The sequence below is a fragment of the Phoenix dactylifera genome, chromosome 6, assembly GCF_051530095.1.
Source record: "Phoenix dactylifera cultivar Ajwa chromosome 6, Ajwa_hap1_PhDact_Kaust_v1.1, whole genome shotgun sequence".
Taxonomy (NCBI): domain Eukaryota; kingdom Viridiplantae; phylum Streptophyta; class Magnoliopsida; order Arecales; family Arecaceae; genus Phoenix; species Phoenix dactylifera.
The window spans coordinates 32,036,240-32,053,807 of NC_143195.1; the positions used below are offsets into that span (position 1 = coordinate 32,036,240).

The 17,568-nt window shown below is 54.0% G+C and overlaps 1 protein-coding gene across 2 annotated transcripts; it reads left to right on the plus strand.

The window, feature by feature from the left end:
- The first annotated feature begins 618 nt into the window (after positions 1–618).
- LOC148703223 (uncharacterized) lies at positions 619–16,945 on the plus strand. Of its 2 annotated transcripts, XM_089924032.1 has the most exons (4): positions 619–944; positions 1,058–1,148; positions 15,562–15,624; positions 15,779–16,945. In XM_089924032.1, exons 1-4 carry the CDS (start codon positions 817–819, stop codon positions 15,803–15,805), a joined length of 309 nt encoding a protein of 102 aa, XP_089780158.1. In that variant the 5' UTR covers positions 619–816; the 3' UTR covers positions 15,806–16,945. The 2 variants fall into 2 exon arrangements, 1 of the variants encoding a protein (XP_089780158.1); XR_015988109.2 differs by lacking the exon at positions 15,562–15,624.
- The last annotated feature ends 623 nt before the right edge of the window (positions 16,946–17,568 follow it).

The following is a 17,568-nucleotide window of genomic DNA, read 5'->3' on the forward strand; positions in this document are numbered from 1 at the left end:
TTCGCTGAGAGCCGGCGCCCCCCCTTCCTTCGCCGAGAGCCGCCGCCCCCCCTTCCCTTCGCTGAGAGCCGCCGCCCCCCTTCCCTCGCCGAGAGCCGCCGCCCCCCCTTCCCTTCGCTGAGAGCCGCCGCCCCCCCTTCCCGTCGCTGAGAGCCGCCGCCCCCCCTTCCCTCGCTGAGAGCCGGCGCCCCCTTCCTTCGCTGAGAGCCGGCGCCCCCCCTTCCTTCGCCGAGAGCCGGCGCCCCCCCCCCCTTCCCTTCGCTGAGAGCCGCCGCCCCCCTTCCTTCGCTGAGAGCCGGCGCCCCCCCTTCCTTCGCCGAGAGCCGCCGCCCCCCCTTCCCTTCGCCGAGAGCCGGCGCCCCCCCTTCACTTCGCTGAGAGCCGGCACCCCCCCTTCCTTCGCCGAGAGCCGGCGCCCCCCCTTCCCTCGCCGAGAGCCGCCCCCCCTTCCTTCGCCGAGAGCCCGACTCGGAGAGGGAGAGGTGGGGGGGGGGGGGAGCGGGAGAGCTCGGAAGTTCCGAGTCGGAACTCGGAGAGGGAGAGGTGGGGGGGAGGGGGGGGAAGCGGGAGAGAGGGAGGGAGGTCGGGTCGGGCCTATCAGATCGGGCCTGTCGGGTCGGGCCTGGGACCAGATTTATAAGGTCGGGTCGGACCTGGACAAAAATTTAAGCCCGACAGTCGGGCCGGGCCGGGTCTGGGCATAGCCATCGGGCCTAATTTCTGCTGTGGAGCCCGGCCCGAGCCCGGCCCGACCCGGATTTTGATCACCTCTACTCGTTACCGCCATTGTGCTTGCGAGAGCACGAGGCTTCGGCCATGGAAGCGGCCCAGGCTCCCCTCTTCCCAAGTACATGGACTGAGCACAAGAAATCGGTGGGTCTCCGCGGCCTCGAAGGGAAAATCCAACACGCCACTTCTCTCGTGAACGCTTATCTATCACGCAAGTGAGTCGAAAGATTTTGATTCTATCTCCTTTTGTTCTTCTTCTAGTTTCGAGGGCACGGACCGGTCTGTGAGTAAGGGTTTATGCGAGGCTTTCGGTTGGATTATCAATCAGGGACTTGCCGAAGATGAATTTGGGCGCACTGAAGGATATGCCCGGGATTCGGCAGAAGGCTTGCAAGAAATTGGCTCAGCCTCAGAAACAGGTAATCTTCTCCAAAGTTATCATCTTTCCATCTGGATTGCTTACTGTTGCTGGAAATTGGACCCGGGGGCAGTCTTCGGTCGAGGAGAGGGAGCGGCGATGAGTTCTCACGGTGGGGCGGCGGTCCGTCGGCGAGCGGCGTCCTCCGTCTGGAGCAGTTGGAGAGAAGGGGCGGCAGGTCCTCCTGGCGAAGCGGCGATTCGTCAGTTGGCGGCGTCCTCCGTCCGGGTGCCTGCACACAAACCGGTGGCCGGGTTTTCCGGCGCCGGCCCTCCGACGCTCAAGTCAGGGAGGGGGCAAATAGTGTAGAAAGGGAGATAAATAATGTCTGTAGAGTGTATCAATCTTCCAACCCCCTCCTGAGAGGCCACGGCTCCCTTTTATAGGCGGGGGTCGGTTTACCTGCGATGTAACAGGGCGAGGCCGTAGTACGGCTCGGCATGTTGTTCAGGTCGGCGCATGGTCAGGTGAATCATTGCTCTGATGTCGGCGGTGAGGGCGTCGTATAACCAGAACTAGCACGCTGTCAGACGAATTATTGCATTGGTGTCGGAGGTATGGCCGAGATCGGAGACTTATCATAGTTGACTAGACTCTGCTGGGCTGATTTGCCGTGGAGAGCTGAGAGTCCGTAGATGACAGGAGCCATGCGCATTTATGGTGGAGTAAGCCGGAGATCCGCATTTATTATGGAGTAAGCCGGAGATCCGTATTTATTGTGGAGTAAGCCGGAGATCCGCATTTATTGTGGAGTAAGCCGGAGATCCGCATTTATTGTGGAGTAAGCCGGAGGGTTACAGCGACCATGCGCAATAAATGTCAGGGTACGGTCCTCGGCCGGACCTCTGAGGCGCACGGCCGTAGTAGGTGGCTGACAAGAGTAGACCTCGAACATCGGGGTTTTTCTTAGGTCGGAGGTCTCGAGGTCGGGCGTTCCGAAGTCGGACGCCGACTTCGGCCGTCCGGGGTCGGAAGTTATACGGCTTCTTAGGGGTATTTATGTCATTTTGGAAAAAAATCTTATTCCCCCCAACACTACCCCCCGACTTCCGAGTTCGAGCGACTTGTGGGATCGGACGAGGGAAGTAAAGTCTGTCACTGAGGTTGGGGGGCGAGTCTCGTCCGCCCCCTTGCGCTTCTCGGAGCTTTCATGGTGAAACCTGCGCCCTTTGGCGTCTCGAGGCTGCTTTATTCAGTGAGCTTATGATGAAGCTCGTATCATTATGCTTCTTGAAGCGGAGGTGGCGTCTCTTGAATCGCCAGGATCGCCTTACGGCGGATTAATGATGGGGGTCCTCGGGCTCGTCGAGGCGGTGCCTCAATCCTGTAATCGAGGCTTCTCGCTCATTAATGAGTGTGCCGTTACGGGGTTTAAAACGGACACGCGGCGTGACCCAAGGTCGGACGCTTCCGATTTCGTGTTACTGGATCATAATTCCGGAGAGGTGGAGGCCACATCGAGGCTCCACGTGTCCCAGATCTTATTAAATGAGGGGAGCGGGGCGGCGTCCGTTCGTTCCTCAAGACGATTTGATTTTGCAGACCCATGATGAGGCCCCGAGATCCGACGGGACAACGCTTCGATTTCGTACCCAATTTATTAATCCGGAGTGAATACGGTGCCTCGGCTTACGAGGTCGACGCGTGGCGCAACCCGATCGGGGGATGGGAACCGACCCCATCGATCTGGGCCGTCAGGGGGGTCTATATAAACCCCTTGAGGTTGCCCTAAAGGTCTTATTTGGCTGCTTCTTATTTTCGTTGCCTTTCTCCCTTGCTTCCTTTCTTAACCGAACCTTGCCGTCGGTGCCCGGAGCGATTTCCGGCGATGTCCAGTAGGTTTTCACCCTGTTTTCACTAGGGTTTCCTCTTTTTTTCTCCTCCCCAGCTTCCATTTTCCGCTTTTTTTAACTTTTATTTCGCTCTTCTGTGGGAATGGGTTTGGGTCCTGAGGAAGTGGGATCGAGCCTGTCGGGGGAGGAATTGGAGCTGATCCGCTCCCGGTTCTTCTTCCAGCCCGGGTTTCGTCTTGAAACTGCGGGGCCGGAGGACAGGGTGACGCAGCCGCCCCCAGGTCGGATCGCGGTCTACCGCGAGACACTTTGGGCTGGCCTGCGTTTTCCCGCCCACGAGTTCGTGAGCCAGCTGTTGGCCGAGTACCAGCTCGTCCCGGCGCAGTTGGCTCCGAACTCGTGGAGGACCATAATCGGATTCTTGTCCCTGTGCCTTGGGCACGGGATCCCGATCTCGGTAGGCCTCTTCCGCCGGTGTTTTCTGTTAAAGAAGAACCCGGCGGATGCAGGGTGGCTATACTTCGCCTTTCGGGGCGGTATGTCACTCTTCCAGGGTGCCCCTTCCTCGATTCATGAGTGGAAGGGGAAGTTTTTCTTCCTGGCGTCCGAGGCGCCTTGGGGGTTCGACCCGAGGTGGGGGAACCCTCGGTTGAAGACCCTCAATAAGCTCTCCGAGCCCTCGAGGAGGGAGCTGAGGACTCTGGATTCCGTGCGAGCCCTCGGGAGGGGCAACGACCTGACCGAGCTCCTGCGGGAGGACGCCCTGGCGAGCGTAGGTCTGAGCTCGGCGCGCCCCGAGGGTAAGGGTGGTTACATTATTTTATTTTTTCTTCGTTCTTTGCTTTTACTGTCACTGGCCTGATACTTAACGAAATTTTGATTTCAGATATTTCCCGCCTGCCGACCAGCAACACATCACTTTTCTCTCGCCTGAGGAGGCGAGAGGCCGAGGTCGGGGGAGCTAGGCCCCAGCCCCGAAAGAGGGCGAGGTCGGACGGCGCCTCCAGTTCAGCCGGCACGAGTGGCCCCGAGGCGGGGGCCCCTGCAGCCGACCCGAGGCGGGAGCGGGTCGTTAGTGATGCGGGCCCGTCGGCCCCTCCTTGCCCTGCCCCCCTTGCCCAGCGGGGGGAGTCGTCCATGGCCCCGCAGCGGCTAGAACCCGGGCTTGCTCGAGGCCCCGAAGCGAGCGGCTCCGGGACCTCGGGCCCGGTCGTGCCGAACTCTTCCCGGGCTTTTCGAGAAGAGTCGGTTGAGCCGGACTCCCCTATTCCCGAGGGGAGCTCGGCCTTTCAGGATGCCGAGGTCGCGCGCTCCATGTTGCGGCGTGCGGTACTTCCAGCGGACCGGGCCGTGTTCCGGAATGTTTCGCTGGAGGAGGTCGTTGGCAGCGCTTACTGCAACACTGCCCGGGTAAGCTTTCTTATTAATTTTCTTGAGTCACTAGTGTACTTGTGTGCTTTTCAACTCACAATACCCTCGTCTCTTCCTTTTCAGCATATTCTAGAGCTCGACACCTTGGCGTTCATCGCACACGGGTGTCGGGAAGAGGTCCGACAGCTCGGCCGACAGCTAGAGCCGGCCAAGAAAAGAGTCGCCGAGCTGGAGGCGGCGTTGGCCGCGGCCGAGGCTCGGTGGGCGGCCACCGAGGCTGAGCGCCTCGCCATGGCGGAGGGGCTCGGTGAGGAGAAGGCCGCCCATGCCCTAACCAGGTCGGCCTTGCGCGGCACGGAGGCACGCTTAGGGGAGGTCCAGGCCGAGGTCGCGGCCCTCAGGCATGAGGACGGGGTCTCCCGCCTCCGAATCGAGCAACTTGAGGCCCGGGAGAGGAGGGCACTCGAGCGAGCCGAACATGCCGTGGAGCTCTTCAAGGAGTCGCAAGAGTTCCGCGACATGTTGGAGGAGGAGACAGTGGACGGGTTCCTCCGAGGTTTCGAGAACTTCCGGGCTCAGATGCGCCGGTACTGCCCTCAGTACGACCTCTCGACGGTCCGTCCGAGGGAGGACCTGGGCCTGGGGTCCGACGTGGAAGCCCTCCCCACCATTTTGACATTCAAGGCGAGGATATACGAAGAAGACCCCGCTGAGCCTTCGACGGGGGCGGCCGAGGCGATTGGCACCATAGAGGCGGCTCCGGCGGCCGAGACGGACGCCGTCCCGGAGGCGGTACTCGAGGCCCCTGCCCCCGACCCCGAGCCTGTGCCGGCTGAAAACCTCGAGATCATCAATGTGCCGGACGACCCCCCGGACGTTGCTCCCGCCGCTTAGGACTTAGCGTATTTTTCCTTTCTTTTTCATTGTATCCGAGGTCAATTCTTAAATGGTCGACCTCCAATTTTGTAATCGGCCTTCGGCCTTCTGTTAATCGAAAACACTTTCATCATCATGTGTTTGCCTTTCTTTTTTGTTGCGAACGAGGCTAGAGCCTTAGCTAACTGCCTCGACGACCTCTAACTTCACATCTTAGTTTTCGGTTTGCTTAACGAAGTTGTTCCCTTTTCCCGGGCTATGTCTTAGCCTTCTCGGGTTCTAGTCATTCCGACCAAAAGGAGCTCCAAGTCTTAGGTTTTTTAGAAAATTCCTCCAAGTCCCATAGCTCGGATCTAAGGATCGTGGAAGTCATCACGTTTAGTCTTTAGGAAAATCCCAAGGCATCGAGGTCGGGCCTTAGCCCTTCAAGTAAGACCGGACTAGGTCTATGCCTGCTGCTATTCGGAGATTTCAGTCGGGTTTCCGAACTTAACTCCGAACCCCTCGTAGGGAGCGCGGGCTAATAAGTAAGTCATCGTCGAAGGTTTTCGTAGTTATCGTTCTCGGACTCTGCCGAGGTCTCGGTGAACAAGGCTGGGATTTCCAAAAATTGCCTTGGTATCGATGTTTGGCTGATACACTCGTGGTCGGGACCACTTTCTCAGCTAGATGTCGGAGTTTACGTAGAAGAGCCGAGTTGGGCCCTAATTTATGAAGCCTTCGTACAGATTGCGGAGACTTGACGAACGGAGCCTGTATAATGTAGTTAGGGGGTCGATCTTAAGCCGACCCATTGGAGAGGCCCGACTTTGGGGCGAGATAAGACTCCAACGTTGGGATTCCGCTCAGCAATATGTAGATAAAATTTAACAAGGAGGGCGTCTAGCCGGATGTACCTCTTGCATTCTCCGAGTCACGCTTCGCATGGTGGAGCAGGTTGCCTCCTTTCCTCGTTGACCTCCGGAGTCATTTTGACTTGAAGGGGGGCTCGGGTTTCTTACGGACCCAACAGCGCCCACCGAGGTTGAGAGAATTTGGCGAGGCTTTATTGAATTGTAGCTCTCTGCGAGGTCGAGGGAGTTTCAGACCCCATGGTAGGACCTCGGGCGCCTCAACCTTGGTCGAGGGATCTTGCGTCGGGTCGGCGAGTCCGTGGACGCTTTGCTGACCTGTGGTGCCTCCCGTGATTGAGGGAGTTTGGAACTCTATGGTCGATCCTCGGGGCATCCCGACCTTAGTCGAGGGATCGTTCGTCAGGCCGGCGGGTCTGGGCATGCTCTACCGACCTGCGACGCTTTCCGAGGTCGAGGGAGTCTGGTTCTCTACGGTCGACCCTCGGGGCATCCCGACTTTAGTCGGGGAATAGCTCACTTCGGGGATCGGGGATCGTCAACCACTCCCGGGGGTCCACTTCGTGGCGCCCCGGGTGGAGCCACCCTTTCCACCCCTTACGGCTTCTTCCCGAGGTCGAGGGAGTCTGGTTCTCTACGGTCGACCCTCGGGGCATCCCGACCTTAGTCGAAGGATCGTTCGTCAAGTCGGCGGGTCTGGGCACGCTCTACCGACCTGCGACGTTTCCCGAGGTCGAGGGAGTCTGGTTCTCTACGGTCGACCCTCGGGGCATCCCGACCTTAGTCGAGGGATCGCTCGCTTCGGGGATCGGGGATCGTCGACCGCTCTCGGGGGTCCACTTCGTGGCGCCCCGGGTGGAGCCACCCTTTCCACCCCTCACGGCGCCTTCCCGAGGTCGAGGGAGTCTGGTTCTCTACGGTCGACCCTCGGGGCATCCCGACCTTAGTCGAGGTAGGAGAACGAGCCGAGCTCGTCTGGTCAGAGAGGACCGTGCTCATAGATGGAAGTTGATGGAGAACGAGCCGAGCTCGTCTGGTCAGAGAGGATCGTGCTCATAGATGGAAGTTGATGGAGAACAAGCCGAGCTCGTCTGGTCAGAGAGGACCGTGCTCATAGATGGAAGTTGATGGAGAACGAGCCGAGCTCGTCTGGTCAGAGAGGTCCGTGCTCATAGATGGAAGTTGATGGAGAACGAGCCGAGCTCGTCTGGTCAGAGAGGACCGTGCTCATAGATGGAAGTTGATGGAGAACGAGCCGAGCTCGTCTGGTCAGAGAGGACCGTGCTCATAGATGGAAGTTGATGGAGAACGAGCCGAGCTCGTCTGGTCAGAGAGGACCGTACTCATAGATGGAAGTTGATGGAGAACGAGCCGAGCTCGTCTGGTCAGAGAGGACCGTGCTCATATCTTGACGTCTCGAGTATCCCTATAGCCGCGGCATCCCGACGAACCGGGGCATTCTGACCTTAGTCGAGGGAATTTCGCGCCAAGTCGATATTTCGTCGTCCTGCGATTCTTTCCGAGGTCGAGGGAGTTTGGGACTCTACGGTCGAGCCTCGAGGCATCCCGATTTTGGCCGGGGAATCTGAGGATCACAGACGACCCAATATTAGAAGAGAATTACAGCCATCAAGATAAGAGAATTGTTTGCGAAAAGGAAGCTGAGTCCATTGTCCTGATTGTCTTGAACCCCTAGGGGTTTTACTGGTAGTACATTCGCAAATTCTCGGAGTTCCAGCTTCGCGGGATCAGGGTCCCCTCTAGGAACTTTAATTTATACGCCCCTGGTCGTTGTACCCGGGCGATCTGATACGGCCCCTCCCAATTTGGGGCGAGCTTTCCTTGCTCAGTTGGTTGAGAAGCCTCGGCTCTCCTGAGGACGAGGTCCCCCACTTTGAAGAGCTTGGGCTTGACTCTAGAGTTGTAGTATTGGGCCGTTCGCTATTGGTATCTCGCCATGCGGACCCGGGCAACCTCTCTTGTCTCTTCGACGAGGTCCAAGTTGCTCCTGAGCTGGGAAGAATTGGTGTCGGGGTCGTAATGCTCCACCCTTGAAGAAGGCAGGCCGATCTCCAACGGGATGACGGCCTCAGTGCCGTATGCTAGGTTGAAGGGGGTCTCTCCCGTGGGCAGTCGGAACGTGGTCCGGTACGCCCAAAGGACATTGTACAAGTCCTCGACCCACTGTCCTTTGGATCGATCAAGCCTAGCCTTGAGCCCCTGCAAAATAGTGCGGTTAGTTACCTCAGTTTCCCCGTTTGTCTGGGGGTGAGCGACTGAGGTGAAACGGTGATCAATGCCGAGCTCAGAGCAAAATTCCCTGAAATGAACATTGTCAAATTGTCGACCATTGTCAGATATAAGGATACGGGGTAGTCCGAATCTGCAGATTATGGACTTCCACACGAAGTCTCGCATCTTTTGCTCGGTGATCCGGGCGACGGGTTCGGCCTCGACCCATTTGGTGAAGTAGTCGATGGAGACGACCAGGAACTTTCTCTGTCCGGTGGCCAGGGGAAAGGGCCCCAGGATGTCGATCCCCCATTGGGCAAACGGCCAGGGGGCGATGATGGAGGTCAGCAGAGCTGAAGGTCGGCGCTGGACATTGGCGTTTCGCTGGCACCGATCGCACTTCCGGACGAAATCCGCTGCATCCTTCTGGAGTGTGGGCCAATAATATCCTTGTCGCAGGACCTTATGGGCTAATGCCCGACCCCCCAGGTGATTTCCGCAGATCCCTTCATGGACCTCTCGGAGGGCATAGTCCGCCTCGGAGGGGCGGAGGCATCTGAGGAGGGGAGAAGTAAATGATCGCCGGTAGAGTCTATTCTCGTATAAGACATACCAGGGGGCCTGGCGCTTGATTCGGCGAGCTTCCGTCTCGTCGTGAGGTAGGGTTCCGTCCTGAAGGTAGCAGACGAGCCCATCGATCCAGCTTGGCTCGGAGTCGATGCACATGGTGGGCTCGGGTTCCTCCGTGCTGGGGATCCGAAGATACTCGAGCGCTGTTCCCTTGGGAAGCTCGCTCATGCGGGAGGTTGCCAATTTGGATAGCTGGTCTGCTCTGAGGTTTTCCGCTCTGGGATGTATTGAATATTGAAAGAATTCAGGGCAGATACGAGTTTCCGCACCTTTTGGAGATACTTTTGCATGGATGGCTCTTTAGCTTCGAAGTCTCCTTGGACCTGGTTCACTACCAGCTGGGAGTCGCTGAAGGCCGTCAGGTCTTCCACTTTTAGTTCCTTTGCCAGCTTGAGCCCGGCGATGAGAGCCTCATACTCGGCCTCATTGTTCGAGGCCGAGAATTCGAGGCGCAAAGCTTGCTCTGCCACCACTCCGTCTGGGCTGGCGAGGATGAGTCCGGCCCCGCTACCCTCCGAGGTCGAAGACCCGTCCGAGTGCAGGACCCATGGCTGCCTCGGGGCCTCCTCTAAGAATTCGGGTGGCCTCTTGGGGTCGTCCGGAAGGGTGCACTCCACGATGAAGTCGGCGAGTATCTGAGCTTTGATAGCCGGCCTGGGCCGATATTCGAGGTCGAATTCTTCGAGCTCGACCGCCCATTTGGCGATCCTCCCCGCACGATCCGACCTCTGCAGTATTTGCTTCATAGGCTGGTCGGTCAATACAGCTATCGTGTGGGCTTGGAAGTAAGGCCTGAGTCTCCAAGCCGAGATGATGAGAGCGAAGATGGTCTTCTCAAGTTTAGAATATCGGGTCTCAGGATCCCTGAGAACCCGGCTGGTGTAATAGACCGGCTTTTGGAGCTTGTCCTCTTCCCGGACGAGGACTGAGCTTACTGCAGCTGGGGAGACAGCCAGATATAAGTAAAGGACCTCGCCTTTCTGGGGCTTGGTGAGCAGCGGGGGAGAGGCCAGAAGGCTCCGAAGCTCTTCAAAGGCCTGCTGGCATTCTTCTGTCCACCGGAAGTCTTTCGGCCGTTTAAGGCTCTTGAAGAAGGGGAGGCATCGCTCGGCTGACCGAGAGACGAACCTTCCCAGGGCGGCAACCCGCCCCGCGAGCCGTTGCACCTCCTTAACAGTCTTTGGAGGCGACATCTCTTGCAGTGCCCGGATTTTCTCTGGGTTGGCTTCAATTCCGCGCTGGGTCACTATGAAACCCAGGAACTTGCCCGAGGTGACCCCGAACGCGCACTTCGCCGGGTTGAGTTTCATTTGATATCTTCTGAGCTTGGCGAATGTCTCGTTGAGATCGGCTATGTGGTGTTCCGCCGCTCGGCTCTTTACCAGCATGTCGTCCACATAGACTTCCATGTTCCGACCGATCTGGTCTTTAAAAATTTGGCTGACCAGTCTCTGATATGTGGCCCCAGCGTTTTTCAGGCCAAAGGGCATCACCTTGTAGCAGTAGGTGCCCTTGTCGGTGATGAAGGCCGTCTTCTCCTCGTCTTCTGGCGCCATTCGGATTTGATTGTACCCTGAAAAGGCGTCCATAAAGGTTAGCAGCTGGTGTCCTGAAGTGGAGTCGACGAGTTGGTCGATGCTCGGGAGGGGGAAGCTGTCTTTCGGGCAGGCCTTGTTCAGGTCGGTATAGTCCACGCACATACGCCACTTCCCATTGGCCTTCTTTACGAGGACTACGTTGGCGAGCCAGTCCGGGTAGGAGACCTCTCGGATGAAGCCGGCCCCGAGGAGTTTGTCCACCTCCTCAGCCGCAGCTCGTTGTCGTTCCGGGGCGGAGCCTCTTTTCTTCTGCTTTACAGGCCTGCTGGTCGGTCTCACCTGGAGTCGGTGGACCATGACCTGAGGGTCAATTCCTGGCACGTCCGCGGGCGACCAGGCGAAGACGTCAGCATTGTCCCGCAGGAAGCTGACGAAGCGATCCCTTTCGCGGGCGCCGAGGCCGGAGCCGACCTGCACAGTTAGCTCGAAAAAATTTTCTTGTAGTGGGATTTGAATAAGGAGCTCACCGGGCTCTACCTGCTTCTTCCAGAGGGTGTCCCTCGCATCGAGGGTTTCTATGGGCAGCGAAGGGCCCATCGGGTGGTCCGGCGCCTCGGCTGGTTGCTTTACTGTGTGGGCCGCCATGTAGCATTGCTTGGCGACCAGCTGGTCTCCGCGGACCTCGCCTACTCCTTGGTCGGTGGGGAACCGTATGAGCAAATGGCGAGTTGAAACCACGGCTCGAAGGGCATTTAGCCCTGGGCGCCCAAGGATGGCGTTGTAGACCGAGGGCAGACGGACCACCAGGAGGTCCATCCTCACTGTGCTCTCCCGGGGGGCGAGGCCGACTGTGACAAGGAAGCTAGCCTCACCTTCAACCGGGACTGCATCTCCGGTAAACCCAACCAACGGGGCATTGACTCTTCGGAGATGCCCTTCTGTCAATCCCATTTTTTGGTAGGCATGATAATACAAAATGTTGGCTGAGCTTCCATTGTCAACTAGGACACGCTTTACATCAAACCTATTTACAATCATAGAGATGACCACAGCGTCATCATGGGGGGTTTCAATCCCTTCTAAATCCTCATCCGAGAACGAGATAACTTCACCAGTACGCGGGCGCTTCGGGGGTGCTTCCAGGGCGGCCGTCCCTGCCGAGGCCCGCCCGATCATGTTGATGGTGCCGGCGATGGGCCTGTTGTCGCGCGGATTTTCGGTTGGTGCGACATTCTCCGCCGGCCTCCTTTCCTCAGGTTGGTTCCTCACGAACCGGTTGAGTACTCCCCGTCGGATGAGCGCTTCTATCTCATCCCGGAGTTGGTAGCAGTCCTCCGTGTCGTGCCCACGATCTCGGTGGAAGCGGCAATACTTCCTGGGATTCCGGGGGAATCCCGTGTCTCGCATAGGGGGCGGGGGTCGGAAGAAGTCCCGTCCCTCGATTTCCATCAGGATTTCGGCCCGGGGAGCGTTGACGGGTGTGTAGTTCTCGTACTTTCCCGGGTACGTCCGAGGCCGTGGTGGGGACCTCGGCCGAGGAGGGGTCCTTTGCTGAGATCGCCTCTGCTGTCAGGGCGGACTTCTCAGTCTGGGGAGGTTCTTCTCTCGGCGGGGGGATCGGCTCCTTTGTCGGCCGCGCTCCTCGCGGCGTTTCTTCTGCTTCTTGGAGGCGGGCTCAATTGCCCCCCGCCTGGATGCAACTGCCTCCTCGGCCTTGGCATACTTCCGGGCTCGGGCCAACATTTCAGTGAAGTCGGCCGGGAAGCTCTTCTCGATGGAGAAGAGGAATCGGTAGGAGCGAACCCCAGTCTTCAGAGCCGACATAGCCATCGACTGGTCCAGCTCGCGAACCTCCCATGTGGCGGCGGTGAAGCGGTCCAGGTACTCCTTGAGGGGCTTCCCCTCTTTCTGTTTGATGTCGAGGAGGGAGTCTGACGTTCGTCGCTGGCGCCTGCTGGCAGCAAAGTTGGTGGCGAACTGCCTGCCGAGCTGCTCAAAAGAGGACACCGTATTCGGCTTCAGCCCAGAAAACCAAAGCCGAGCGGTCCCTCGGAGGGTCGCTGGGAAGGCCTTGCAGAGCATGGCCTCCGAGGACCCTTGTAGGGCCATGAGGGCCCGATAGCTCTCCAGGTGGTCGAGTGGGTCGGTCGTCCCGTTGTAGGGTTCCACCTGAGGCATTTTGAACCTCGCGGGAACTGGCCCATCCTCGATCTGGCGGGAGAAGGGGGACTTGGTGGTGAACTCAAAGTCTCCCTCTTGTCTTGCCTTCTTGCTGTGGAGCGCTGCAATCTGACGCTCCAGATGCTCAACTTTCCGGTCGAGCTCCCCCATCCGTGGGATTGTCGCTGTGGTTTGCGCCGGCTCACGGTGATCTGGGGCTGACTCTGCCTCAGAAAGCTGGGGCCTCCGATCGAAACCTTCTCCCGGTAATTCCCTCTGGGGAGAAGCTCGTTCTCCGTTATTGGCTCTAGAAGAGCCATGCAAGTTTTGGCTTGGGAAAACCGGGCCGTTGGGGAGACACTCCGGCGGGGCCTGAGCCCGTGGGGGGAGCGTAGGCAAAGCTTCCTCGCGCCGCAAACTCTGAACGGCGGCGGCCAGGGCCTGGACTTGCTGTACCAAGGCGTCGAACTGTTCCGGCTGGACCAGAGGAACTGGGTCAGCCGGAGTTGGAGAATTCTGGACAGAGTGTCCAGGGCTTTGCGGGGGACGCCGGGAGATGTTAGAGGCTCCCTTACTTCTCAACTTCATGACTGCTACTCGGGCCCTTCCTCTAGCGCCAACTGTTGCTGGAAATTGGACCCGGGGGCAGTCTTCGGTCGAGGAGAGGGAGCGGCGATGAGTTCTCACGGTGGGGCGGCGGTCCGTCGGCGAGCGGCGTCCTCCGTCTGGAGCAGTCGGAGAGAAGGGGCGGCAGGTCCTCCTGGCGAAGCGGCGATCCGTCAGTTGGCGGCGTCCTCCGTCCGGGTGCCTGCACACAAACCGGTGGCCGGGTTTTCCGGCGCCGGCCCTCCGACGCTCAAGTCAGGGAGGGGGCAAATAGTGTAGAAAGGGAGATAAATAATGTCTGTAGAGTGTATCAATCTTCCAACCCCCTCCTGAGAGGCCACGGCTCCCTTTTATAGGCGGGGGTCGGTTTACCTGCGATGTAACAGGGCGAGGCCGTAGTACGGCTCGGCATGTTGTTCAGGTCGGCGCATGGTCAGGCGAATCATTGCTCTGATGTCGGCGGTGAGGGCGTCGTATAACCAGAACTAGCACGCTGTCAGACGAATTATTGCATTGGTGTCGGAGGTATGGCCGAGATCGGAGACTTATCATAGTTGACTAGACTCTGCTGGGCTGATTTGCCGTGGAGAGCTGAGAGTCCGTAGATGACAGGAGCCATGCGCATTTATGGTGGAGTAAGCCGGAGATCCGCATTTATTATGGAGTAAGCCGGAGATCCGCATTTATTGTGGAGTAAGCCGGAGATCCGCATTTATTGTGGAGTAAGCCGGAGATCCGCATTTATTGTGGAGTAAGCCGGAGATCCGCATTTATTGTGGAGTAAGTCGGAGGGTTACAGCGACCATGCGCAATAAATGTCAGGGTACGGTCCTCGGCCGGACCTCTGAGGCGCACGGCCGTAGTAGGCGGCTGACAAGAGTAGACCTCGAACATCGGGGTTTTTCTTAGGTCGGAGGTCTCGAGGTCGGGCGTTCCGAAGTCGGACGCCGACTTCGGCCGTCCGGGGTCGGAAGTTATACGGCTTCTTAGGGGTATTTATGTCATTTTGGGAAAAAATCTTATTCCCCCCAACACTTACATTTTATGCTGAAATCTTGAGGTTTCATCGTTGTGCTCTCTTGCCAGCTACCGTTTAAGTGGCCTGGCTGGATACTACCACTGAAATTTGTTGGATATTTTTTTTCTCGAAAGTCATGGTTTCACAAGACGCTGCTTTTTTAGGTCTCGAACATACAAAATTAAGTTCTATGGCTTTTCATGTGCCTTACATCTCTTCTGATTATAATTTCTTTTCAATGATTGCTTATGTACTATAAATTTTTTATTCGCTTTGGTCAAAAACATGAAACAAAATGAAATGGAGGGCTTATATTATGTTGAAACATGTTTCCAAAACCAACCTTCTAAAACATGGTTAGAAAATTATGGTTTACCCTTTTAGTCGATCAATGTAAAATTAAATCAAGGATTTAGGTTATGGAATGTACTGATTGTGTTGTATAGTATGCAATATGTCAGACGGATACAATGAGAGAGTACATATGAATTCACGAGTATATTATGTGTGAGGATCTGTGCGAGCGTGTGTTTAGTCCCACATCGGTTATTCGCTGAGTAGATCTTGGGTACTTATACAGGATCAAGGAACCCAAATAATAACTTTCAACTAGCCATGTTGGATGAGATCCTGGATCGTTACATTGTGCATATTGATATCTGTCGTTGTGGCAATCACTGACATGAACCATTTTCTATCATGTAGCCCTTTTCTTGTGACCTGGCAAGTTATCGGCAGAATACAGTATGATAAAATGTTGAAAATGCCAGCATGTGGCTGCAATATTACGTCATGCGATGTTGTATTGGTTGAATTGGATGTTTTTAGGATATATGCAACCTGCTCTGCTGCAATGCTTCCCTCTCTCTGTCACAATCCTCTAACATTTTAACCTGTATATATGTATCAATTATCTATGGGCTAACTATTATTCAGCACGTGTGCTGCACATGAGAGGGAACACTCCATGATGGATGTTCATGGTCCTATTTGATTCTCCAATTTTTTTGTCTATTTATGCTGAATAGGCACTTTTGCTTTTGGCTGGTGCACTTCTGCTATTTCTCTTTCTAAACCTGAGGAGAGTTTGCTAGGCTCGAATATTCTTCCCATTGTTTGGCATCAAGAAGAAAATGTAGGGAGAGAAGTGAAAAGAAAATTATGTGTCAAAATTATCTCCGATGGAACTAAAATTTTTTTTCTACAAAAGTTGGCATTTTTGGGAGAGTAACAAAGAGACAAGTGGTTTATTACCATCTTCTAATCATTTGCACTGCTATTCTCTGCAGTTTTCTGGGCTCAATCACACATGAGAAAACCTTTAATTTTTCTTTTGCAGATTTATTTTTCCTCTCTTTCATTTTCTCGGCAAAAAAACAGAGCTCAGCCCATGGCTACTCAAGTGTGATATCATTATCTTATATCTTCTTTGCTTTGTGATAGCATTTATCATCATAACTGACATGCTCCAATAATAAAATATTGATATTTTAACCCCTCGGCACCAGTAGTGATCTGATAACAAAAATTGCCACTATTTCTTTTGTATGTTGCAGGATAAGGGAAGTTTTTGCTACAGTTGAAGACGACATGCAAGTCAAGTTCTCATGAAGTTTAAAATGAATCCTGTAGACAAAAACATACTTGAGATCTGAGAAGAGTGACGAGATGAGAACGAGGTAAAAAATTTCATACTTGAGATCCTCTAGCCTGGTTTATATGAAGAGGAGAGTGAGGGCTCACTGCGATTCTAGTTGCATGATATTCGGACGAGTTGTTATGCTCTTTTCTTATCTACCGCTCTAGATAATTACACTCTTTATCATCTGGTACACTAAGATCGCACTAGGCTGTAACTATCTATGCCGGCCGTTCGAAGATTTATTTATCCATTGATTCTGTGAGTTATGTGTCCCCCAACCTTTGGGTTTTAGCGGGCAGCAAATTTGAACCGTATCAATTTTTAAACATAGAAACAAGAAATCTATATAAGGGAGTAAAGAAAAATAAAATAAAATGGCAATTTTGGTTGTTTGGGATAATATCTCAAAATAATTTTTTTTTTATATTTATCAATTTATATATTTTTATGCTGGTGGAGATTTATATTGGTTGATTTATTGAGTGACTTTATGAACCAAAAATCTTTCAATAAAGAGGTCAAGATTCCTTCTTGCTCTTTTGCTTTGGGTAGGTAAAAGAAGGTTTGGATTTGAAAAAAAAAAATTGAATTCTAATTTGGAGTTTGAGAGGAAAAGAATGCAAAATCAAGTGAAAATGAATCTTAGATCTCTATATTCAGACTAATTTATGTTTTGTCATTGCACAGGTGGGTAATAGGTGGGTGAAGAATGCACAATGCCGAACGGAGCTAAGCTCAAGTGGGTTATATGTTACTTTTTAAATCACAAATGGGCTTAGTGTAATCAAACTTTATCACAAGTGAGTAAATTATAATTGTGAGGGCTCGTGAGGATATATATTTAATCCTACATTGGTTATTCGCTAGAAAAATTTTGGGTACTTATCTAGAATTAAAAAATTTAAATAATACCTTTTGACTAATCCATTTGAGTAGGGTCATGGGTTGTTATAAATAGTATTAAAGCAGATTCGATCTATGACCTATGCAGACTAGAGGACTGGCCACAAGCTAATCTCTTTAATTTGGCTAGGATACTAAGATTTAAACAGGAGAAATATAAAAGGACCTATGTTATACAGGGCTAAGAAATCCAAATAATATCTTCCAACTATTTTTTTTATGAGATCTTGGATTGCTACAATAATTATCTCATAAATTAATCTCCTCAATATCAGAAATTTGAATCTATTAGATATTTAAATGATTAAAGAACCTCACTTCTATAATGTTGTCTCTCACAATTATTAGTCCTCGTTTGTCACAAATAGAACCAATAATAGCAAGAGCACAAGATCCAATCTAAATCATCTATGTCTCTTTAGTAAAAACAACATTCTCCAGTCCTCGCAGGCATGATGCTGCATTTTGAGTGAATGTTTTCACATTGTCTAAGTGGGTTTAATTAATTTTGGCACCACAAATTGTAGAGAAATATCATTTTTAAAAAAATTCTGCTATATAAAATTAAATAAAATGTTGATAAAGAGTCACGGAGACATCATAGGAATAGAACTCCATCATCCGCTCGTTTGGCATGTGATGAAGGTGGCCCTATCTAACAATCTCAATTCTTAATACACCATATTGATAGTTTAAACTTGTGGCAGCGGACTATTAATTGATGGCCCGGACATTGCTCGTGCTCGGTTGTAGAGGAATAGCACCATTAAGGGCACCTTACAAACTAAACCGTTCCAAATG